The sequence below is a fragment of the Prinia subflava genome, chromosome 1 (assembly GCF_021018805.1).
Source record: "Prinia subflava isolate CZ2003 ecotype Zambia chromosome 1, Cam_Psub_1.2, whole genome shotgun sequence".
Taxonomy (NCBI): domain Eukaryota; kingdom Metazoa; phylum Chordata; class Aves; order Passeriformes; family Cisticolidae; genus Prinia; species Prinia subflava.
Window position 1 is genome coordinate 19,577,963 of NC_086247.1, and position 26,543 is coordinate 19,604,505.

At 39.5% G+C, this 26,543-nt stretch overlaps 1 protein-coding gene across 1 annotated transcript in view; it reads left to right on the forward strand.

Annotated features, from left to right (window-relative positions):
- The first annotated feature begins 8,864 nt into the window (after positions 1 to 8,864).
- Positions 8,865 to 26,543, forward strand: part of LRP12 (LDL receptor related protein 12) — a 51,472-nt gene continuing 33,793 nt past the window's right edge. The window contains exon 1 of the mRNA XM_063389427.1: positions 8,865 to 9,257. Within this exon, the coding sequence (XP_063245497.1) occupies positions 9,179 to 9,257 (79 nt within the window). The 5' untranslated portion in view covers positions 8,865 to 9,178. The remainder of the gene's footprint in view (positions 9,258 to 26,543) is intronic.

Sequence of the window (26,543 nt, forward strand, 5' to 3'; positions counted from 1 at the left end):
TGACTGCAGTGAACTACACTTATATTGCATCAAATTGCATCTGAATCCACTATTGCTGGGTTTTCTGGCGTTGAAAATCTGCCCTTCAGGATCTCATTGTCCTCTTGTTTGTCTGCTTACATCCTCCTCGATACTGCAACACCAGTGTGAGTCCAAGGTAATTAGGAACAGCTGTTCTGTAGCAAACAAACAAAAGCCTTTGTCTATTAGCCACTATCACTTTTTTTCCAGTGGGGAAAAAAAAGCCAGATGTCTGTTTGCAGACAAGTGAAACTTCATCAAATGCTTGAACTTTTCACAAACAGAAAATCTGAAGCTTGATCCAAGAGTGAGTTCTCTGATATTAGTGGAGTTTCATTCACTTTGAGGAACAATGCTAATTCCTGCCGTTTGTGATACAGCCTCTAACTCAAAAGTCTCTTAATATTGCCATGGAAATATTTCAGTGTTATTGTGATCCTGCTCACTTGGAATGTGTCAAAGGCTTCTACAAGCCTAACAGGAATATATTCAAAAAATAATTTCAATAAATAGGAAGCATAACATGGCAGGACTAAAGCTTAGAAGGGAAAAATGAAGTGCTGAATTGCCTGGCACAGTGAAGAACTAAAATGTAAAACAACTGAGTCTAGTCCTAAATGTATTTTTGGTATATTTAAACGCTTCTCCAAATCAACATTCTAATTGTAACCCATTGATATCTGTAGCTACAGGGAAACAGGGAATATGAGAATATCTCTTCTGCTGTGAATCTCCCACTGTCACTCATGGGAGATGCATTGAAAGATGCAAATGGGATTTAGACACTCAGGCTTTAATTTACTCCTGTAGCTCTAATGACTAGATTTAAAATGTACTGTTGATATGTTCTCTGAAGAATAGGTGACAGAATGTGAGTGTTTTAATCCTAATCTTCCTTTCACATTTTCTTGTATTTTAGTTAAAAGACAGGGAAATGCTAAAACAAAAATGTAATACATCTTTCTTCACTACAGGATATCACCCTACCACAAGGTCCAATTAAAATACTGAGTTAATAAATTTAGGTCATTTTATTTTAATTTATATTACTTGAATATACTAAGGTACATCTTTAGGAATGTGCACAAAGTCTAGAAATGCACTTGCTCTGTCTTATGAGTGGTTTAATACAGGTTTGCTTTTACAAATAAGGAAAAATTTGCGTATGGGATTTCAAATAAAGGTGCTTTTGTCAGAATAGAATGGTCTATAAAATACCTTTGTAAATGGAAACAAAGTACAAAATTAAATTTGCTTTGAGTTCTAATTTACATGCATATTTTGTACACAGTTCAGAAGTTAAAAGTTTGTGTTCATATTGGGTACATCCCGAGCTTTGTAAATCCCTGGCACTCTTAACATATTAGCACATGGTTTATGTCTTAGCTTTACTACATCACCAACTTTTATGAGTCAAGTCATATGCAAAGTCTTATTGAGAGCCTTATAGTTAATAATAACCATGTCATTTGGGGCAAGGGAAGGTGAGAACTAGAATGACTCCTAGGAATTTTTTAAATAGGTACTAATAAGATTAAAGTACCTAAGTAACAATGGAAGGTGTAACAGTGTATTTTAATGTAATACATATGTATACACACACACACAGAGGTGTGTATGTGTCTGCTGTAAATCTGGACCTTTGACAGAATAACTGTCATGTTCAGAGGTTTAGGCAGAAAATTGTGGTACTCCTTGGAATGCTTTTGCTCAAGCCAGTAGATGTCAGTTGCTCCATCTGTATTTAACATCTAGAGAGAAGCTCTTAGAAGACCCTCTCATCTAACCCTGGCTATCCCGTTGCTTATCTTAAGGTCTTACTATAGTTAGATCATCTGACTCACAGTTCTCATGAACCTAAGAGAAACCATTGCTTTTGGATTTAAGATGGTAGTTCCTCATGTGAAATCCAGCTCAAGTCCAAGCTCAATCCAGCTTAAGTCATGCCTTAAGACCCAAATTATGGCTTTGAAGGATAGTTCCACTGGTTGAAACAATGGAAAGGGTGAGTAAAACTGAAGTAATGTAATCCCACTCTGAACATCTGGCTCCTCTAGGGGCTCCTCCCTTTGAAGTTAGCAGTTATTCTAGAGAGTGCTCACCACCATCTCTGCAAGTTTAAGCCCCATGGTTTTCTCCAAATCGCAAATCACATCAATGAAAGGGCATTAGATATGGCTAAACCAAACAAAATCTGAAAAGAATTTTAAAACAGCATCATTTCAACTGCCATCATGTAAGTAAAACAAACCACTTAATTCTTGGTGCTGGAGAATTGTAGACATCAACTCTGGCATGCACTAAGGAAGGAGACTGGATCAAGTCCCTGAATCATCATAGAATCGGGTTGGGTCAGAAGGGACCTGAAAGATCATAAAGTTCCAAGCCCCTGCCATGGGCAAGGACACCTTCCACCAGGTTGCTCAAAGCAGCATCCAATCTGGCCTTGAACATTTCTAGCGATGGGACAACTCTAACTTCTATAGACAAACAGTTCCAGTGCCTCACCTTTTTCACAGTAAAGAATTTCTTCCTGATACATAATCTAAACCTGCCCTCTTTCAGTTTAAATAAATTTTTTCTTATCCTAACAATACCCACCTATGTAAAAAGGCCCTCTCCCTCTTTTTTTAAGCCCTCTTTAGCTACTGAAAAGTTGCTCTAAGGTCTCCCTGGACCCTTCTCTTTTCCAGACCCTTTGTTGTGTCAGCCTGTCTTCATAGGTGCTCCAGCCTTCAGATCATCTTCATCGTCATCCTCTGGACTCACTCTAACAGGTCCACAGCTTTCTTTTGCTGAGGTCTCCTGTGTCTGGGATCCTTCCCTCTGACTCAGAGTCTTCCACTTGAAGGCTATGGATGCACAGTAGAAACAGATGATCTGGAACTGTGACTAGATACTAGCTGCACTCAACAAGATTAAAAAAAAATTTGGGGCAAAATATTTATATATATGCCTTTTCTTCCAGATCTATCAGCATGCAGAACATGATTACTGCTATAAAACTACCACTTATTGTGCTTCTTCAAACTTTAATAAATTCAGTAAACTTTAAACTGCTGTACTTTAGAAGTAGTTCACTACTTCAGACTTTGTGCTGCTTCTGCTTTAATGACCAGTGGAGACATAATGTGCATGTGCGGGCCAGATAAAGGAGGTTCTAATTTAACCTAATTAAAAATCAAGAATATTAGCAGTGTCAGTATGGGGCTTGAAAAGATAATTGCTTCAAAAATTGTATGTCAGAAAAAATAAATTTAATTTAGAAAATGAAAAAATCCACACACATACAAAAACATGGGTTTTTAATAGTTCTTTCCACACTAACTAATTAGTCTCTTAGGTTTTGAAAACTGCTCATGAAATGTTCTGTAAGTATTGAAGAGATTTTTTGGTTTTCTTTGCAATCATTGTCTTTTGTCTTGGCTTTTTCTTTTTCTTCTCTCTCTCTCTCTTTTTTTTTATTCAGGATTTTGATTTTTTGCCCTTTTCATCCCTTTGGTCCTTGGGCTTGTTCTAAAATTAAAATAATAGTTTAGTTCTTAATTTTATGCATGAATCAACTGAACAGTTGTGCTCTTTCTGTGATGGGATAAATGTTAAAAGATGTCTGAAAGCTTTATACAAATATCTTCAGTTATAAATACATTGGTTTTACTAGACTTTAAACTCAGGCCTTCCTTATGGGTTTATGTTTTATACAGTAATGCATAAAAATCAAACAGATTTCAGTGACAAAAGTTTCTTCCAAGTATCAACAAGCAGATCTTGTTCTTCAGTCCTGAGAAGACAGGTAAGATAGGTAAAAGAATGGCTGCAAAGAGCAGCCTTGGCTCTCTAACAACTGGAGTGAAAGACTAAATCTTCTTCTGGAATGCAATGTGACTATAGACTCTGAATATCTCCTATCTTCTGATACTATTCAACCACTTGAGATAACCACTGCTGCTTGTCTAATGCACTGGAAATTTTGTCGTAAAATACTGCTAATATAATGGTTCTTAAACCACTTCTGGGGCTGTTATTAAGGAAGCAGGCAGAAGAATGAAGATTTCACCACACGTGTTGATCTTCACGTTATCTAGGTCCACACTGCCACAGCAAGAGTTAAGGTGCTTTACTTAACAGTAAGGAATGAACAGAAGCAGTTTTAATAGTGGTAGTGTTACCATGTTGTACTTATTGAAGCAATAAGTTACATGGTGTAATTGCAGGCTGAATTAGGTCACACTTTGCCACATGGCTTATTCCAAATTGATGTTACTTCTGTTTGATTGTCCTTTCAGGAGCAGCAATGGACTTCAATAAATGAATAAGCTTGGGCAACATTACCAGAACTGTTTAAAACTACAAAATTAGGCAATTGCAATTCATGCAGCCTGTGACAGAAGTGCTATTACTGCCAGGGAAACTACAGAGCTTATGACTAAAGCTCACGATTTATTCTGCAGTCAGTTGAACACAAACCAGTTGTATAATATTTAAAGCATAATATCTGATACATGTAAGAGAGACAGCCCAGATTTGGATGACTAGCAAAGAAAACCCCAACTACTATCATGTTAGGACATGAAGTACTTTTAACTGAAGTAAGAAATTTTGTAGACAGTTCTTAAAACTTGTTTGTACACAAATCCCTTTCTCCTGAGGGGGATACACTTACTTTGTTTAGATTCTAGGCAAAGAGCTTACAAACTGTCTACAAATAGGTCCTCAGTCCAGAAAGCATAGAAAAAGATCAGTGACTTACTCCAAGTGCTCTGCATTGGTTGTAAGAAATGAAAATTAATCCCAGAAGCAGGTAGTGGAGTATAATGCTTAAACTAATGTGCCCTACAAAATTAGTTTGGGTGGGTGCAAGCTATAAGGATGCAGCTCCACTGTCACTGTCTCCAGGCACACTTCATTTGCCATTAGCTGAACTATATTTGGACTATTTTCACTGCTAAATGTACAGCATGTCCTATGTTTGTATAGTCCTTAGCAAAATGGGGCCTTGCTCTTGACTGACCTCTAGACTGCACAATTATACTAATAATAAATACCAGGGAAATAAATGATGACTTAACACATTTGATATATTTCCTCCAGTATGGAAGAGCAATATGAATATGTACACCAGCACCCTGTAAGCAGATTCTGATGTATACTATATATTTTTAGCACAATGGCCTTGATCCAGACATTTCTGACAACATCTTCTACTATCTTTCATCATTTTGCAGTGAAGTTATGTAGGGTACTCTAGATCTGAGGTAGCTGTTGTCTAGAATTAAAATTAATGTTGTATAAAAATGTAGTTTAGTAGCACCCTTTAGACAACTGCTGTGCAAACAACTGTTAGAAAAAATAAATGACTGAATAGATGGCACAAACAACTTCTGTCCCAGTGTTCATATGTTGTGCTCCAAAATAAACATAAGTCTAAAAGAGAAATTCACTTCCTTTGCTGCCTATTTCCTATGCTTTACCGTTTATAAATAATTGTTTTTTAAAAAGCTAATAAGAATATTTAGAATTCCATTGCTGTCCCTCTTATGATAAACAACTGCAAAAAACAACTCAAGTAAATTCAGATGTGGTAGAGGACTCACCAAAAAGCTAAATATTGGTACTGATTATAGCAATATTTCTTATGACCTCATATGAAGGGAAGTTATGGGACAGAAAATAACGAGACTGGTAAAAGAAGAATACTATTACTTTATTTAGCTGAGATCTAGTCAACATCTTAAATTGTCCTCATTCTCACTGTGTATTAAAATAGTTCTGAGAGGTTCCAACCAAGACTTAGCATTAGAGACACTGTAAGATTTTCTCCAGTTTTACACACAGTCAGAGCAGGAATAGAGAGAAGGGAATTAAATGTGGAGTGGTTTTACAATGGGCCATAAAACTGCTGTTAAATCTGTGGGTGGCATTTGCTAACACCATAGGCTGAACTGGGAGAACTGATGAGGAAGAGGAAAAAAAAAGAATAGCAAGGGCAGCAAAAAGGAAGTGCATTTAGCAGGAAGTGAAGTGAAACTGAAGTGACTATGCCCAACTGATCATTAAAAACATAACAACGTTGCAAAGAAAAGTACAGGAGGAAAAAATCATATGCTGATATTGTCAGTGGGTGCCTGATAATTCTTGCTGAAGCTGTCTCAGTAGCTTCATGTGCCAAGCTAAAGCATCAGACAGAAGAATAACTGCCTGTAACAGCAATCTTGATTTGGTTCAAGGTGAAGCATGTGTGCTTTGAGAATGTTTTATCTTCATCTGCCTTCAAATACAAAAGAAAGGTGCTGTCAACATCTGTGCCAGTTTAAAATTATTCCTAGTAATAAACTTCTATTAGTCATCTTCAGATAAGAGTATAGAAAAAAATCCAAAGAAAAAATGCAGACATGATTAGAATTTCATCTACATAAAGTTATGACTGTGATTTACAACATAATTTCCAGGCATAGGAGTAAAAATATTCTTCCAAAACATCAAAGAGATTAAGAAAGCTCTCAGCAGAGACCAAAAGGAGTAGCAAAAAAAAGAGGCAAAAATGAGTAAGAGTTTTTACTCAGGCAATTTGGCTAGGAAAGAAGTTCATAGATCTGGTGGACTTGCTAAGGGTGTTATGTGAGTAGATGTTGCTTGACATCCTGAGTGTTTTATCTGGACTACTAAGACATTCTCTTCACTGGAATTAGGATTTTCTGCTCATCTCATATTCAGGCAAACTGCTCCTGCAGGTTTTTTTTTTTTCTTTAGATCATCACTTTGGTATCTCACCTTTAGTTTGCCAAGCTCATTTAGTACTGGGGCACGACTCTTTTCCATATCAATCTTCATTCTGCATCTTTCAGAAGGATGTTGGAATTAAGCCCCTGATGCCAGGGGATGATGCTCTGCTCTCTGTCATGAACCATAAGCCTGGGTACATGGTAGCCACTTATTTGTGCAGCAGGTTGAAAGTACTTTTGCCATTGCAGATAATTGAGTTGTTTGGAATTGCATTTAATCTTAATAATTATTGTTGTCTTCTTTGTTATGCAACTAGAATCTATGGAAAGAGAATTATATCACATCTCTCAGTTACAGCTGTAATTACTGTGAGAGGGTTAAAGTCCCTGTGTGTTCATAGGCTTTGTGTGGTGTCTGTAAAAGCAGTAATGCTTTTTATACAGTAAAAAGCAGACAGACTTCAGTAGCTATAGACCAGACTTCCTGAGCATTCCTTCAGTGCCCCATTGTTAATAATTAAAAATTAAAAAAAGGAATGGGATTGAGTGCATGAAAAAAGGCCACCTGAGTCTCAGTGAAGAAGTTAGTTAGACTTGTGAGTAGAAAGAAGTGTAAAAGACTGTTGGTCAAGCTGCTGGGAATGCTTCATTTATTTGTATAAACCTATAGGCTGTGTGTTCTTCTTCCATGAAATGTTAATTTTGTGTGCAAACTCATGACTTTGGAGAGATGAACCCTTATAGGCTCAAACTGTGACTGGACATATGTCCTGAAGACCAATCCATTGAGTACTGTTAAACTCGATGCCATGTCAGGGTGTTTCTGGACCACAGCTTCCCAAAATTGGAAAGCATTCATGCTTGACTGATTTACCTTCCTTCTTTCATGACAATTATCGATGCTGAATCTTCATCCAGATGCTCACCCTTAAATAAACATCTCCTTCCTTTCAAATGAGACATCCTCCCAATGTATTTCTCTTCCCTCCCCAGATAGATGGGGATTTGCATACAAATGCAGGAGAAATCACAGAGCAACAAATGAAAGGAGGTGGTATCAAGTTGCGACAGGAAATGTTATTTTATATTAGGAAATAATTCTTCACAGAAAGGGTTGTCAAGCAATAAAACAGGCAGGTAGTTGACTCACCATTCCTGGAAGTATTTAAAGGATACGTAGATATGGCATGTGGGGAGACGGTTTATTAGTGGACTTGGCAATGCTATATTTACAGCTGGAATCAATGATTTTAAGGGTGTTTTCCAACAAAAATGATTTCATGATTCTGTGAAAAAAATGAGATGAATGAGAGGAAATAGCGTAGAGTACTCTCCATTGCCATGACCATTTGGTGAGCAAGAACTCTGGTCTGCTTTCAAGGGGTAGCGCTAAAGCCATATCAACGTAAGTTAACTTTAGCTTTTCGGGAGAATGTCAATACAAAAAAAATTGTTCTAGTCTAACAGGGTCATAAAACACCTTCTCATGGTCTGCCACAGGCATTGCAAAATTAAAGCTATATAAAAAGTGCACTATGAATCCCACTTGCTTTTGACAATAGATAACAGCAGGAAAACGGGCAAGTGTAATTGAACAGGAAGTGTCACGAAGAATTTCCATGGGGTCCATAATTTTGCATCTACAGCAGTCGCACTTTTTGTGTTCCCACGGTAATTTTTCGGTCTCACTGTTGAAATGCAGATTCAGAGGTCAGAAGCACAGCAGCCACCAGCTGCCAGAGTATCCCTGTGCTCTACAGGCTGGGTTTGGATGTAGGCAGTTTGACTCAGGGCGAAGAGCCAGGGCACTCAAACTCCCACTGGGTTACCCTGCGTGGGCCGGGGATCTGGGCCGCTCAGCCGCAGGGATATTCACGCTCCCGCCTCCGGATGCGCCCTCAGCCGCCACAGGCGACGGCAGCTGCCTGATCGGGACGGGGCGGGCCGAAACCCCGCGGCTGCGGAGTGCGAGGTGAGGGAGGAGGTGAGGGAGGAGGAGCCGGAAGGGCCGGCAGGGCGGAGCTGCGCCGAGCCCAGCCCGGCCCAGCGCGGCGCCCAGGGCCCGCCCCCGCCGTCTGGGGCCGCCGCTCCGCCCCGCCCGCCCCGCCCCGCCCGCCCGGCCCGCGGCGGCCGGGAGCGGCTCCATGCGCTCGTGGCGGCAGTGCGCAGCCGCGGCGGAGCCCAGCCGGGAGGAGGAAGCGGCGCGCGGGGAGGGAGGCCGAGGCCGGCGGCGGTGGCGGCTCATGGCTCGGCGGGCGGGCGGGCGGCCGAGGCGTGCGGGCCGCTAGCGCTCCCCGACGCGGCGGCTCCGGCGGGCGAGGGGGCGAGGCGCCGCCGGCCCCTCCTGCGGCGGCGGCGGCGGCAGCTCCGGCTCCGTGTCGGGGGCGCGGCGGTGGCAGCTCCGGCTCCGCGCCGCCTCCCCGCGGGCGGGTGTTATGGCCCCTTGGGGGAGCGCGGAAGGCTCCCCGGCTTGGAGGTCAGCGCAACTCCTGCTCCTCGTCGTCTCCTGCTGCGGTAGGTACCGGGCAGTGACGCCGCCCGTCCGCCTCCGAGTCGCGGGCCGGGAGGCGGCCGCGGGGGAGGGGGAACAAAGCGGCCTTTCTCCCGGCCGGCCTCGGCGGGGACCCTGGAGCCTCCCGGGACCGCCGCCAGGCCCGGCCGGTGTCCCCGTACTTCTCTTCCCCCCAGCCCCGGCTCCTACTTCGAGGTCGTCTGCTCTAGAAGTCCCTCCGGGGTTTTTTGTTTGTTTTGTTTTGTTTGGTTTTTTTCGGTGTGATATTTATTTATTTATTATTTGTGGGAGTGGACGGAAATCTCCTCTGGGAAGTCCTTAAAACTGGGCCCGGGATCCTGGGCTTTGGCCCGGCTGCCCTGGCCTTGCTCGCCCGCAGATGTGCGTTGCCGGGAACTCCGGAGTTGGCGCGGGGCCGCACAAACAAGCCAGCCCCAAATCCTCTGAGTCACGAGTAATCGCTGCCTGTGGATAATAGGGATGGATGCTTGGGAGATGTTCCACGTCCGGCCGGGACGAGCGAGGCCTGGTGTCGGGGGCAGGGCGGCCCGTCGGGGCCGCGGGGTCGGGGCTGGCGCTGGTGATGAGTTTGTGACACATCAGCACAGGCCTGGGAGACTTTCCAGGGACCTTTGCTTCTGCTCAGCCGATCTGCAGTTAATAGCCGAGTCGGATTTCATCCCTGGCGATAAACCCATCTTTAAACAGAACTGCTAATGAAAAATATTTATGTAAATGTACTGAGGTTGGTTTTTACAGTATAAAGGTGGGCCAGTAACACATGACAGATCAAAACACAGGTACTTGACAAAGAGAGTCATCTCATGTTTTCTCAGGGAGTTGTGTTTGTTTTATGAAGTCGAGCATAGGTTGTGTCCATGGGCCTCAAGCAGGAGAAGCAGCCTTTGGCACAGAGCTGGGCATGTGCCTTGCCCTGAGGAGGACAGCGACAGGGGCCCTGCTTTAGTCGTTTCTGAAGTAAATGCCTTTATTCTAAACACACGATTGAACACAAGTAATTGGAATCTCTTTCATTGTTAAAAAAGCAGTGTCTGGAACATCAAGGTATTTCAGATTTGCCTTTGCAAAGTGTTTAGTCCAGCACATGTGTGTGCCGGCAACAATCAGTCTGAATTCTAAAAATGTAGATGTCCTACATAAACTTGTAGGAGATTTCCAATTTCATATTTACATGAGTAGAAAAGTAAGGAAGGCTTCTTCAGGGTTACAACTCTGCCAGTACCCGTAACCAAATGGTTACACAGGTAAAGTTTTCATTTTTAAGTGGGTGTATTTGCATGAACAAAGTGGGGTACTGACCAGTCTTTTAAATTCATATTAAGTAAAGTAAAAGAGTTTCATGTCAAAAGGTAAAGCAAGGTAAACTACAAGCATAACTGAAAAGGAGTTAGCTAATGGTGGAGCAGGAAGTGGTAGCAAAAATCTCGAGTTTGGATATATTAAGCAGTTCTGTTTGCATACTGAATTTACTTAAAATTTTTAATTTCTTTGGAAAGGTTTTTTAACAAAGTCATTATGCTGGTTTTATTGTACTCATAACAGAATTGAAATTAAAAGTCAAAATTATAATTGTGATATTCCTCCTTGGCCTGACGGAAGTAAAACATTTTGAATTGTGATACTGTAACTTAGGTGTCACTGTCATCATTTCCCTTACAAAAACTTAAATCACAAGCATAATCTTTGGTTAGAGAAAAACCAACCAAATTAAATTCTTTCAGAATGACATTTTTCATAGACCTTTGATCAAGACATTTGAAAGTTCAGCCAAGAAGGCTTCATAAGTTTCTTCTGCCTTGCTAAAAACACATCACCATCCGTTAATGCCACTGCCAGGAAGGAGAAGGCACTTCTGATTTTGATCAGCATGCTTTGTCACTTCATCCTCGTGAGGAATTAGTTTCTCTTAACAGTTTTTGTTAAAAATGTCTGAAGTTCTGATCAGTTTCGTTGCTCAAAGGAAAAGAACCTTGTCCTCCCCAGGCTTTAGTGTCCAAAACAAAAGCAAGCATTTACTGTGTAGCATAGCCCTTTCTCTAGCATTCACTTTGATTTCTCCCATTTATTTATTTTGGGAGAAGAAAGTGAGACTGGGAACTGTTAAAGGATTTTACCTTCCTGTGCAACTCCTTTAATTCTTCCAGGCTAAACTGATTCAGTATTGACATGAATTTGATCAAGACACTGCTGTCGGCGTAGCTCTGGACTGTAATGTTGATCCTGAGCAGAGCCCTGCAGATATCATTGTGTTAAGGCTTTGAATGCAGTAGGCAGTACCCAAGGTAAATGCATGCTTGGAAAAGCAGTGGTGCTTCACTTCAGTTGCCTTCCATTGTGCAGTTGCACAGCTAAAATGTCTAGAAATTTCTGCTAATTAAAATACTAAATTCACCAAGGTTGTTATGTGGGCATTGAGTTCTCCAGAGAATGTTTCTCTGTTTCCCTGCAGTTGGTGAATTTTTCAAACCTTCTTTCTGATGATGACTATAATTATAAAAATTTGAGAAGGAGGAATACTGATGAGTGAAATATTGGAATAGCACCTACTAACAAGAATTACATCTTGGTAGGGCATTGGGCAACGGTATTTTTTGGTTTATATTTCCAGCCTTCCAGTTGGCTTGAGAGTTTTATATCCAAGAAGGAATTGGTTTTATGTATCTATATAATCCTGGCCTAGCTTTTACTGGGACAAATATTGAGTAATTTGTTATCTCAAAGGCCATAATAGTTATCTGAGTTTAAAACAGAACATATGTTATGCAAGTAATTTTTTTAGGGGGAAAAAATGTCATTTGAGGAATCAGTCCTGTTCTTAAAGAAAGTATTTTACAAACCAAAGTTCTGTGATTGATCAGCTGGAAATTAAGTAAATCTTGGAATCATAGAATTGTGTAGGTTAGAAAAGACCTTCAAGATCTTAGAGTCCAACCACAAATCCAGCACTTCCAAGTTCATCATTAAACCCTGAATGGCACATTTACACGTCTAAAATACCTCCAGGGATGCTGCTGATCTTCTTTTCTTGCTAGAACATGAGTTTGGGTTAGAGAACTGAATTTCTAATGTTATCATTTTGTTTGGTTTTTATTTAACTCTTGATAGGATGATGGTTTATGTGTGATGGAACACTTTCAGGACCAGTTTGTGAGGGATTGGTGTTCAGAGCAGAGGCTGAGTTATGAAAAGTCTCTGGGATGGTATAATGCAGAAACCAGGACGTGCCTTCCTTTGGAATGGAGTCTGGAAGCATGGGTATTTGGCTTCTTCAGATTTCTGAAAATTCGAACTTTATGTAGACTTAACTATATTTACATAGTTAAGACTATATATATTATATACTAATTTGAATTTCTGTCACACTGAGCAGAAGACTACAGGCAATTTCTATAAAGTTTTGTACAGTTGGTAGCAGTCAGTGCAGCAGTACAGTAGATGAATCTCCCTGCTTCTGACTTCCAGATGTAAATGTGTGTCAAAGAAATATTTATAGTAGTAGGGCAGGGGCACTAAAAGAGTTCCAAGGTAGAAATGGCAGCAGAAGTGGTTGGTCTTAATTATCCTTAGCTCTAGGTTGGTTTTTGGTTTGGTGAGTACCCTTGGAAGCACTAATAACTGAGTTATTAGTGGAGATCAGAAAAGGATTGTTCTCCAAAATTGTGATTAAAAGTGTTTTATGTGAGACTACTGAGACTACAGTGCTACTGATATTATTTTGTCCTATTAAAAAAAACATAGTACACTTGTATAAGCCTTAAAACATTTAATTTTGGATTAGAACCATTCCAGGTTTCTGTGGTACAGATGTTGCTTGAAGTTATAACAATACTGTATATATAACTCATTCTTCATTTGGTTCTAAGGGAAAACAAGTAGAAGTGTCATATAAGTTCACTTGTCAGGACCCAAACTTGCGTGTCAGTTTGTTAATGATAGTTTGAGATGAGGAAGAATAGATGGTTCTTTGGGTTCGTTCACCTTGTTTGAAATAATAGCCTGAATCGTGAAAGCAAATAAAGTCTGTCAGCCAGTTTATTCAATTTTTTGAAGGAGCTGAACTCTAAAGCCAGAACAGACTGTCCTAAAGGAATCACTTAACTTAATAAATTATTGTATCTTAAACTCTTGAATGTCAGTCTTTAGTGATATTTTCTGATATACTGAACAGATATATTTTGCTAAGCTGTAAATCATATTATTGGCAAAACCACTGCATTTAATTTATTAGAACAGTTTTGTAGTCCCTAAAGAAAACATGCCCCAATTTTAATATTGTAGAAATTTATATTGTCTAGTAAGCTAGCCAGCTAGTTAGTTGTCTAGTTAGTTTGTCAGCTTGTCCTAGTATGTACACATTCAACTGGCTGTTCAGAGCCAATATTGCATCTACAGTCAAAATGTCTGTGAGGTCATGAGGACAATATTTAAAGCAACGTTCATTTGAGAGGAGAAGAAAAAAAGCCATATCCTAAACAACCTCATAGCAGAAAGTTTGAAAATTGAGTATAAGGTAGTCAGTGTGGTTGTTATTATGCACTAAATGAGAATACTGTCAGCTAGAGGAAGAGCAGAGGTGTTCTTGTAACAGGAATCATGACAGGAGCCATCTGACTCCATTCTGTCATCAGAGCAAAGCATGTAATTAGCATGGCTTTTTCATCTGTTCTGTCATTGCTAGGAGAGGAAGAACTCTACTGCATTAGTGTTGGAAGGACCCTGCAGGTGAATCTGTTTGGTTCCTTTACTTCAGTCACTCCTGTTTTCATATCAAATAGATATAAATTGCATCAGTATTATTTTCAACTAAGCACTAAATATTTATTGTTTTGTACTAGGTCTGGCTAAAACTTACAATTATTATCAGTCTTGTGGTTTGTTAGCAGATCTCAATTTTTAAACTTTGTACCTTTGGTGTGTTAGGTACATTCCTTCACACATTATGTCCTTTTTACCAGGTACCTCAAGTTTCCCAAGGTTTAGATGTGCTTATTAAGTATAATTCACTAATTTCCTTACAGGTTTTTCTAAATTTGTGAGTACTGTTTGTACTGTGTCAGTACTGTGGTTTTGCTTTCTTAGATGTCTCTATATTTTCTAGTTTTAGTGTTCCATTTATACTGTCCCAGATAGTTAATGATTATGTTAAAATACTGGAACAGCTGAGATATCTAGCTAGGCAGTAATTGAGGGAGTGTGATTTTTTGACAGCCTGGGATGTTTTTAGCTCGTGTGCTTTTCAGAATTACTAGCTGTGGCATTTTTGCAGTACCAGTTATTACTTGAGGTGTCCATAGGTTGGTAAAATTGAGCCTCCATAGTTTTACATGGTTTTAAGAAAACATGCTCGATACTAAAAACTCTAGTTGTAGATTTGAGTTCCTGTGTTTATTCCCTCAGTAGAAATAAATGCTCAGTGGTTTATAGCAGGCTGTATGATACCATCCTCTGAAGAATTGTGTTGTTTTATCTTCTTTTTTTGTTTCCTACACTTGATTTTTTGCCGCAGTTGTTACTTCACTGATGATTCATATTGCAAAGCTTTACAATTGCTTTGAAATATATATTATTGATTCTTGTGAGTAGCTAAGTTAAAACTACCAAATTCATCCTAATTGACAGATCAGTGCAAACACTTCAAAAAAAGCCCTAATCTAAGTTGTGGTTTGGACTTATTTCTCTGAACAGATACTTTAAATTTGGATATACTGTAACTTTTATTACATTGTGATGGTGTCTTCTTATCAAGGTTAGGATATTTAATAGCTATGTACTAGATTTTGGTTTTTTTCGCCGACTATTCTATTTGACACCTAATTTTAGGTTATGGGGGAATTTCTGTATATCTTTTCCAGCTATTTTGTGAGGAGCAACTTTTTGGAACTAGTCAGGAAGTTAGCAAGCAAAAATAAGAGCCTCTGCAAAATTAAGAAAGCTTACAAGTAGAACATGTTTTGAAGGGGGGAAGGGAGTCACACAAACCCATTTGGTTTAGTCCCTTGAGTCAAGGTTGTCCCTCACTTTAGCATCTTGTGAGTTTTATTACTTACAGGACTTTCCCAGATACAGTGACTTGGTTGTGGATTTTTTTGTTGTGAGAGAAAGGTCAGCGTACTCACACTTAGTAAATGATAAATTCCACAACGTAATGAAAGTGAACCAGTTGTGTTTCTCTGTGAGTGGAAAGGACGTTTGAACTATACACTGGGATGGGAACTGCATGTTTCACCCATCTGATTGTCTGTAATTCATGACTACCCTTTGCTTAACCTTGGAGATGTTTCCTCTGCTAAGTGAAAGCCCCTGGGACTGGCTGGGTAAATAGAGCAGACATTCAAACTCAGTTGTAGCCATAAAACAGTGGAGTGATCCTCTAGCAAGCGGTGTGAGCACACACTGTCATGTGGTGGAAATCTGTATTGAAGTTGCTTGAATGTAAAAGTTAAGAAAAAATTAGTCTGCTAGAGTAACTTGGTTTTATTACTCCAGCTTCATATGCACCTGTTAGGAGGTATAGATAAGTCCTTCTGTAAATACAGAAGGATTGTGAGAATAGTTCTTTTGTGGAAAAAATAATATTTTCTTCTAATTTATATCTAGTGTTACTAGAAATAAGTTCATTCTAGTCAATGATATCTCTTCAAAAATTAATGATCCTACTCATTTAAGGAGCTGCTCCTTTAGAAAGAACTTTTCAATAACTGAAGGTAAACAGTTTAGAACAGAAAAGTGAAGTCTTGTTTGATGTGCCTTGTAGTGGGAAGGCATGCACTTACATTCATATGCTCTGATTTCTAGATTTTACCTGAATATGAATTTTCATAAGACTTTGCTTAATGCCTTTTTTCCTATGCTTCACAAAGGGTATTATAATCCACTGAATTAGTATACTCTGGTAGGGTGTTTTCTTTCTATGAAATTGTATGGAGTATCTCAAATAAAAGCTTCTTTTAGGGATAGTGTAGTAACTGGGACTGTGATAATGAATATATCACATGCAGTAAACAAATCCATATATATGTGCTTCTCTTATTACATAGATTTAAGTGGAGACTTTACCCTTCCCTTTATTTCCTGCACATAGAGTTCAACAGAGTAATTTTCAAACAGAGAGTCATTCTAGAGTCCTGATTAAGGTGCTTTTTTGTTTATAATATTGTTGTATTTACTTCAACCTGCTCTTCATATTACTAAAAAATTGCGTTTTTCCATTTACTGTCTTCTAAAGAAGTGCTCAGGGAGAGTGCACAGGGATTTAACTCAAAATGTGTGCTTAAACCACACTAAAATATTTGTACTGGACTTATGAGAATACATATTTTATATTTTCCAATTTGTAATTTTTTAAAAATATGGAGAAAGAACATAAGAAAGAAAGAACATGTCCTTTCCATGATTTAAACATCAGTTAAAATAATGTGAGAGAGATGTCTGCTCTTAAGTCAGGAAGATGAATGACATCAGACACATGACTCTTGATCACAGCAACTTGCAGCTGGAGGCACTGATGGGGATGGATTTGGGTGATTGTATAATTAGTAGAAATAGCTTCCCTTGTCAGGGCACCTCCCATTTGTCATGTTTCCTATCTAAAGGTACTGAACAAGCAGTCAGTTCCATGGCTGAAGTTCAGCTGGTGTCTGTGGCTGGAGAGATTCATGAAGACAGGAGAGCTGGCATGGCAAGGGAAGGAGAGTTTGGGATATCTTGTTAAGGTACATTCACAGCTAAAGGTGGCAGAACTGTTCTTCAGAGAGGAATAGGAGGCCAAGATGTCTGCAAGAACAGCTCTTTTTTAAGAGGTTGGGCAAACAGGGGAGGAAAGGAACCAGCTTTTATTTTGAGGGTGTTATGGTGGCTGAGTGAGCATCTAATCTAAGAGGTTACTCTTTCGAGCAAGCAAAAAAAAAAAAGGGTTTGAATGCAGGAAGGGCTTGGAAATTGCTTGAGGTCTTGATCTTTGGCCTTCCAAGTATTCTCAGGCAGAGGGTTGTTACAGGAACATTAGATTCCTACATTTGACCTGTACTTCAGCAAATAATGGAATAAACAAGTAGAGATCTTTGAACATTTTGTAATTCAGCAAATGGCTTTCGTCAATGTTTTTAAGAATCCTTTTTTGTGATCCCTTTTCTGTCTGATACTGGCATGTGGCATTTCTGCAGTCCAGCAGCTTTATGGCAGGATGTGCCTGGGAGCCGCATGTTTATAGAGTCTAGTTAGTAATGACCTACCTCCTTGCTGTTGCTGAACCAGCTAATGCTGTTCCCAGTGCCTGTTGCCTAGGTGTCCAGCTTGTCTCACTTCAGTTCTAGATTTTAAATTATCTGTTGTGTCTGTCATCTATGCACACAAAGCCTCAGTGGTGTCACAGTTCTCATGCAAATGATAATCCAATACACCACAGCTGAGTGATAATGTTACTGACCTCTTTTTAGGTCCACAGTACTAGCTTTCCGCTTTTCCTCATCCACTGCAGAACTGTGGAACTGGACACTTTTGCCTGTACACTGTAGATGAGTACATTTTCTTGGGAGAAAGAACTATACCTTTATCCTTTTGCCTTAGTGAGGAGCACAGTTCACTTTCCCCACTGTCAATTGGAATTGTAAAGCTTGTGTGTGGAGCTGTAGTGGGCTGACCCTGACTGAACACCAGCACTCACCAAAGCCACTCTTTAACTCCCTTCTGCAACTGGACAGGGTAGAGAATGTATAATAAAGGGTTAACGGGTTGAGATAAGGTCCTGGAGAGAGATCACTCACCAAATACTGTCACAGACCAAACAGACTCAAGTTAGAGATATTAACAAAATCGGAACAGGAAAATAAGAAGTAAAAGCAGGCCTTAAAACACCATCCCCCACCCTTCCCTCTTTCTCAGCTCTATCTCCTCCCCACCAGTGGCACAGGGAGACAGGGAATGGGGGTTAGGTCAGTTCATCCCAGTTCATCCCTGCCGCTGCTTAGGGTGAGGGGTCCTTCCCCTGCTCCAGTGTGGGGTCCCTGGCATGAGAGACAGCTCCATGAACTCCAGTGTGAGTCCTTCCCACAGGCAACAGTTCTCTGAGAACTGCTGCATCATGGGCCATTCTTCCTTGGGGTGCAGTCCTTAAAGAACAGCCTGCTCCAGTCCGGATTCCCCACAGGGTCACAAGTCCTAGCAGGAAACCTTCTCCAGTGTGAGCTTCTCTCTCCGTGGAGCCTGCTCCAGCATGGGCCTCCCATGGTGTCAAAGCCTCCTCTCAACATCCACCTGCTCCGGTGTGGGTCTTCTCCACAGCTGCAGGTGGATCTCTGCATCCCTGTGATCCTCCATGGGCTGCAGGGGCACAGCTGCTTCACCATGGGCTGGCTGCACCATGGTCTGCTAAGGAATCTCAGCTCCAGTACCTGGAGCACCTACTCCCCCTCCTTCCCCGCTGACCTTGGTGTCTTCAAAGTTGTTCCTTTCACATATTCTCACTCTGCTTTTCTCTGGCTGCAGTTACATCTGCACAATAATTTTCTTTTCTTCTTGAATAAGTTATCAGAGAGGCTTTACCACCATTTCTGATGGGCTCGGTCTTGGCCAGCAGTACATCTGTCTTGGAGCTGGCTGGCATTGGCTCTCCTGGACACAGTGGAAGCTTCCAGCAGCTTCTCCCAGAAAGCAACTCTTCTAACCTCTCTGCTACCAAAACCTGACCATACTAAACCAATATAGGTGCTTTTAGGGTCCCTGAGGAGTTTTCTTGGAATAAGAGATCCCTTTTTCTAGCTGTGCAGATTAGGAGGAGCAGCAGTGCAACTGTGCTACACAGCAATGACATCCTTCAAGTCAGATCTGCCCAGAGAGTAAAGTTAAGGTCATGGCTGAGGAGTTGAGAGACATCCCACACTCCTAATTAACAGTTTTATTACTGCTTGATAGTGACTTCTTTTGAATTAATATCTTGAAATATTCAGCTGTACATCAGTCTTAAAATGTTAAGTAAAAGCATGAAAGCCAGGAATATGTATGTGAGAATTAAGTGAATAGGTCTGTGTCTGACTGCCTTTCACCAGTTTTATGAACCCATCTGTATTTTGCAGCTTTACAAAGAATGTGGATCTGAAGTCTGAGAGTTTAAAATGTTTAGCAGTGTCTAGCAGTTTGAAGTGTTGGTCATGAAGGAATTCAGCATAAGATGCAAAAGCTTTCAGAAATGATTGATGATTAAAATAAAGCTGAATTTAAATTTTTAATCTGAGGTCTTACTGACCATACTGCACATTTGGGAGCCACTACAGTACTCAAAGCACCTAATTTGAAATAAATGTGCAGTTTGTCAGGCTTGTGTGTTGCTCAACTAAAGTGATCACATCAAAATTTTTTTTTTGAGAGAGATGAGTTACTGTAATGGGAAAGAAGTCTGAACTAGCTTTAAACTTGAATTGTTGAATGTGGTGTATAAATTACTGCTATGAACATAAGGATCATGGTGTTAGATTCTTACTAAGCAACTCATTTATGTCTGTACTGATACATTGTACTTTGATGTATTTTTGAAGTGTCTTGATGATATTTTAATTTATTTAGACAGGTAATCAGAGTTTGGTTTGGACTTTGTGGGGTTCCGTTGTCCTGGGTGTGCTTTTCTCCCTATATGTGGAAATCTGCTCTTAAACAGGAAGGATATGTACTTAAATTAGCAATATACTTCATTATATAAAGGCAGATAAATAGAAATTTGAATACGTAGGCCTTACGTCTGACATTGATCTTGTACTTGTCACCATGCTGTGTCACATTTTTTGCTATTTTAAAATTCAGTGCCTCTCTTTAAAAAGGCTGTAGGAGCAAGTGCTGAATTTTGTTATCACGTTGGCTTTTAATAGAGTGAAACGTATGTAAAATGAAAGTATTTTTTACCCTTTATTTTACAGCTGAATTAATGCATTGAAGTCTAATATACCTCTTTTCCTCTTCCAGCTACATTTCCTAAAAAGGAAAGCCATAGCTATTGGAGTCTTAGAACCTTTTAGAAGCAGAATAAAGTATGACCTGCTGTACACGATCCATGATTATTTAAAAGAACCCAAAACACTCATTTGTGACACCTGTACAGTGGTGAGGACAAAGGCCGACAGAAATTCCATCTGTGCGGTTGCCTTTAGCCACAGCAAGGCTAACCAGTTACCTTCTGGGGACTGAACCAGCTAAAATACTTCAAGTGAATACACAAATGTCTTGAGAAATCACATTGTCTTGGTGCCCTAACACTGATAACGGCAGATTCCGTCTGAAAGTTGCCATGTAATGTCAGTGCTGAGCCTCTGAGTACTCCTGCAGATGATCCAGAAAGGAAAACCAAGTAAATAGTAAAGTGGATAACAATCAGTGTGAAGTATAAACAGTGTAAGAATTTGCAAGTATGCTGTCTTCACATTATGTGCTTTATCACAAATAAGCCTTGCTCTTCAGTTTTGTAATCTCTATTAACTTGAACATTCTCCCTAATTTTAGAAAGTTGTATATATATCTACCATCGATAGCAGATGAGGAATGGAAAACTGGTACAATGAAATATTCCAGGCTTCCTCTGTATTTCTTTCCCAGAACTGAACCTCTTCTAGAGATACTCTTCTCATTTCTCAAAGAACCAACACACAGCAAGGCCAATGCCCTTAAACTGTGATTTACTATTATTGTACATTAGGCAAAGTTACCAGTATGGAATTGTAAGGGATGTAATCTGCTTTCATCAATTCAAAAGTGTAACAGTGTTTTTCATGTGCATTGAAAAGAAGCTACATCCAAAAGAGTACAACTGCCTATCAAGTTTGGTAAATGGTATTAACATAAGAAGGTAATGTATTTTTCACTTAGCTTTTTTTCTAAAGCATTCTTCATCCCTTTCTTCAAAAAACCTTTTTTTTTTCGGTCATACACGGGTAGAATCTGAGCGCCCTAACAAATGGCTGTTGTTTCTTTCCCTAGTTGGCTGGTAACTTCACATGTGATCTCTCTTTAATAAAAAGCATATATGTACCAAGTGGTGACTTGCTGGTCAAGGCTTTCTTCTTTAAAATAGGCTTGTTCCAAAAGTGTACTATAAACCTGACTTGCTTTGGAATTCGTTGTGCTCCAAGATGTGACATGGTTGGTAGCAAACCTTCAATAAATATTTTTTGTTTTAATATATTCTTTGCATAGTTTCCTAAAAGCTCTTTGGTTTTTAATCTGAGGTTTAATAGGATAGACTAATACTGACAGTATTACTGTTAAGTATATTGAGCAAAGTAGAAGCTGAAGCACAGAAAGTAAGTAGCTGTTTCTTAGTTGTGCATGCATAGAGTTTGTTACTCCACATTTCTGATCCTATATGGATTCTGTGTGAGTGGAGTGGGGAGTCTTGGTTTGATGTAATTCAAGGCAGTGTGGGAAAAGACAGGCTTATTAAAGGAATGTGAGGCAACAGAGGCATGACTTAGTGATCTGAACTTGTCTTCAGAGAAATCTCAATTCTCAGTGTAGGCAGATTAGTCTCACCCTCAGAGGGAAGACAGAGAATGAAGAGTCGTCCTAAATTATTTAAATGCCAACAGCATTCTTCTGGGAATACCCAGTTGCTGAGTTTTTGTTGTGGAACTGGAAATAGGCTACTTTCAGAGCCTATTTTTATTTAAAACTCCAGCTCCTATCCTTGTCTGGTTTTACAGATGTTGCTACCAACTGATTTCCTCTGATTTGCTCTTTAGAAACACGGTCTGTTGGATATTTCAGCTGTGTTTAAGTGAGTGGATGCAGAGTGCTTTAAGAGGTTTAGTGATGATCTGCGGTTCCCACTTAAAGAGCTCCTTCAGACCAGGTATATTTCCTTGGAAGCAGAGGGAGAATATTCTTTGTCATGGATTACTGTATTCTGTGTGGAATCTGTTAAACTTAGTAGCAAATCTACAATGAAACCTCTATATTGGCATCCATATAGAAATATAAGGTTTTTTCTTTAAATTTCTATTAACTGGATTTTTGGTACTGTTACTCTTTCGCCAAATGTAGAACTAGTCCAAAGCATTTGGAAGTTGTGGGGAGTGTGCAGATGTGCACGACTGAATGATCCACAGGAAGTGGAGCTTGAGTTGATAGTTACATTGTTGGGTAACAGTGAATATGCTCAAATTAAATAACTGAAGTGGCTCTTGGAGGATGAGGTTGTGAACTGGATGTAACTTCAGTCATCTGTCGTTAATCAGAATTACTCTTGTCAGGGTTTTCCACAGAGAGTCAATGTTTCTATATATTATCCCATATGTTTTAATAAGGTTTTTTTTTTTTAAGAAGCTGGAGGGAGCTTTTCCTGCAGAAGGAAAAAGTTGATCAAAAATATCCTTAGGAAGTTTTAATGATGTGTGTAAACAAGTAGTGAGAGTGGTTTTTGATCAAGAAAAACATAGATCAGAAGAGCTTGTGTCAAAGAGATGAGGTTTACTAGGTGTAGGGATAGCATAGTGGAAGGTAATTATAGATGTGAATGTAAGGGTGTACAGTGATAAGGCTTTTGGAAATACCTGTTAGATGACATTCTCTTCTCCAAGGTGTTTGTTCCTCTTACTGTGTTTAAACCTCTCTTCCTGTTTGTGCTGTTGTCATTGGAAGTCTGTCCTAGAGCAAATGCCTGTATGGGTGTGTGTTTACTCGTGGCTGCCTGCTTTTCCTTCCCTGGGGAACTGATGGCTTGGTAAGGTTTTTCAGAGCACTGCAGTGTGATGGTCTTTGGTTTTCTAAGTGCACATTCCCAGGATGCAAGTTTCTTTGAACCTCCTTTCCTAGTTCTGCTGGTGGGACTGGCGTGTGGGTGAGCCTGAGAACAAGAGTATTAGAAATAGTGCTCATTGCTCAAATGCTGTGTTGAAGCTGAGGGAGGCGGTATGGTTCCAAGTATGGCTGTGTTTCAGTGAAAGGAGGAAGCTTATTTCTTTGTCATTCATCTCCATAGGCTTTTTCATTCAGTTGGTAACATTGAGGGGGAGTGGGCCAATTCACATCTCTGTAAATGTGCCTGTTTCAGCTACCTCACTTCCTGGAAACCTCTTTGCTCTTTTGAATTGCAGTGAAATTACATCTAAAACATGATGGTTCAGAGTGCAATATACCACCACGTTTGAGTTAATTAGACTCTGAGATAAACATGTATCATGCATGAATTTTGTAGATATTTCCCATTTCTTGCAAAGCACTTTGATAGAAATTGTATTTCTGCTGTCCAGGGCTGCATGGGTGTAGTTGACAGACAGATGGGAATATCTGTGTGTAATTAAGAAGAAAATCTGGATGTAGTTCAAATTTCATGTTATATGAAAGAACGAAAGATTCTTGAATGCTTAGAGCGACTGTAATATAATAAAGTTTGGGATTTTGTGACCCATAAAATGTGAGACTTTTTCTTACTGACTACTGAGAATAAGCACAGAAAGTGCATTTAGGGTCATACAAACAAGCCTTCATTTGTAAACTATGGCATCTGTTAGTAATTGTGATCCTTTAGTTTCTGGGGCAAATACTTGATATGTTATAAGCCAAAACCAGAATCCATATAGCAAATTACTTGTGTGTCTACTTTAACACATTTAAAGTTTTACAGGGGTAATTTGTGAGTCTCAGGCATGTAATTTGATAGTGGGAAATTACATACTTAAGTGTTTTGAAACAGACTTTGTTGTGTTCTCTTCAACCAATGTAACTTATACTATGGCTGTCTTGAGGTTCTGCTGTACTCTGCTGAACTGCAGCTGCCTAAATTGTCTATCTAGACAAATGCTTATCTAGCTCTGTAGAAAGGATTTTATTTTTCTTTATTTTGCAGTTGTGCAGTCATAGTACCATCCAATTCTCATATTTGTAGTCCCTGATAATAGAAGATTGTGTTTATCTTTTCCAACTACTGGGAACCCCCATGGCCAGGGGCTGTAGTACCCTACAGTCCTGTGCAATATGAGAAATAGTATTCTGGCTGTCAGAAGTGCACTTGTTTCTAGTGCATATAAAGGTGGTAATGTCAACTGTCCTTATCTTGCAATTATTGTATTGAAAGTGTTTTCACATAATCTCTCTAGACTCTGTTACTACCCCCAGGATGTAATTCAGGCTTTCCAAATGTTTCATGAAAGGGACAAGACTTTCCCTTTGGTGCTCAGAATTTTGTACTTTTTTCTCAATGATTTGTGGAGAGGGGGAAGGTGAAGCCCAGTGGGGAGATAGTTGTTATCACAGAGTTCTGTTTCACTTGGTTTTACTCTCTTGTTGTTCTGCTGTGTTTCTTTAGTACTGATAGCTTTATCACTTAACAACATTACTCAAGCCTAGCCATTCTTTCCTTTGTGCTTCCCACCAGCTCTGTGGTTCTGTCCATAGGAAACACAAAGTCATCATACGTGCTTTCTTCAACCCCACCTGTCTCTGCTGTGCTTCCTGTAAAGCACTGCCATTTGATTGTTTTGGAACATGATGGGCTGAGATTTCCAGTTGTTTTATGTATTGTGTGTTGTTTTTATTGTCTTTATCTGATAAAAATGTATCATACCCAGTTTCTACAAAAGAATGAGTTAGTTCTGTGGAACAAGAGTTGTTTTTCTTGTTTGTACAGTTCCTGACACAATAAAGCTATAATGATGAGAAAAGCTTATTTGTACTGTTGCAGGAAAAATAGCCGTGCAATGGTGTGCTACTGTATCATGAGCCAAGTAAAGAAGACTTCAAATTATCACAAATTTATTTTGAAAATTTATTTCTAAGATGCTCCATGGTGTTTGAAATAAAGCAGGTGTACTCATGCTAATGTGTGAGGTACAGCACCAGCGTTATTCTTGCAGGACAGGAATCACAGGATTCATAGCAGATAACATGGAAGGAGGAAGGAAGGAAAAGATCTTTTCAAAGAGAGGGAGAGAATTTGGGTCTTAGTGATATGCACATATTTGTCTGTTGGTTTTAATTTTTTTAAAATACATATAGATGGCTTCTAGACTTTTTTAAAATATCCATGAGGCTCTCTGGAGAGTCCTGTTTGGAATCAATTACTTGAATCAATGCAGTAGCTTAGTTAAGTTTTCTCAAAGAAGAATACAAATTTTGCATTAAACACTAGAGACAAAATAATTTTTACTAAATTATAAATTTTATTAGTTGTTTCCCTTATTTGTTTGCTTTGATGAATCAAGTCTATTTGAACAGAAGAATCTAAAAATATTAAGACTTATGCACAGAATTCTTTCATGGGTGCTGAGTGTACCCATGCAAGTATATGTGCAAATATGTTAATATTAGGAATATGCTTTAGCAATTTCAAGATCTGATTCTTATTTAAAGAAGTTACTAATCTAGGTAAAATAATTTTCATGTCTTGCAGGCAATCTATCTTCTATTAATGTCTTGTCTTTTTTGTCTTGTGATTCACAGTACATTTTGAGGAATGCAGTATGTTATGACCAGCAAGTTGTAGCAAGTTCATCTCTTATTATTCCTAAGTCCTGAGAATATTTAATAAGTAGCATTGTTTAGACAATTCTAGAAAGTTAGTGTAGCTAATTAATAGTCTTTCCTATCATAGCAATTGAAATTTCCCAGCTGGCATTAGTGTAAGAACTGTGTCAGTTCACTGTCTTTTCAGCAGTGAGAATACAAACATCTACATGTGTTTGCCTCGAATCTTGGTGACATCTCCACTTCTGTCTGCTTGTAACTAGAGTAGATCAAATAGCTCGTAATAAATAGTGAAATTAATTTTGCACAAGGTTGTTTTCATGAGATTAACAAAAAGCATTGTTTCTCAGATGTTGAAGGGACAGGCAAAAAAAGTACATTGCCTTAGGAGCTCTCTCCCCCTTTGGCTTTGCTTTTCACTGTGTAGTTGCAATCCTTGTGAATGGGTGCAGGGTTACACTATGCAAGGTAAGTTCTACACTTTAATTATTTCAGTGAAGCATTAACAAGGGACCAAGACTATGCCTTGTGTTACTGGAAGGTAGCTGGGCAGGCACACAGCATGGTGTTTGGTTTAGGTTCAGTTTCAGTGTGAATAGGTGTGTGGGGTCTAAAAACTCCAGTTAGCAGATTATACATAAACAAGTCAGCACAAGTCTTTGCAAGGTCTGTAGTTTCTGTGAACTCTTTTCATACATTAAAGGGAACAAGTTTTCTTGGGAACTCTACTGTGCTTTTTAATTCTATCAGAAAGAAAACACGTTCAAGAGTATAAAAAGGTTGTCAAAATGAAAGTTTTAGTTCTAGTAATAAGTAGCAAGAACGAA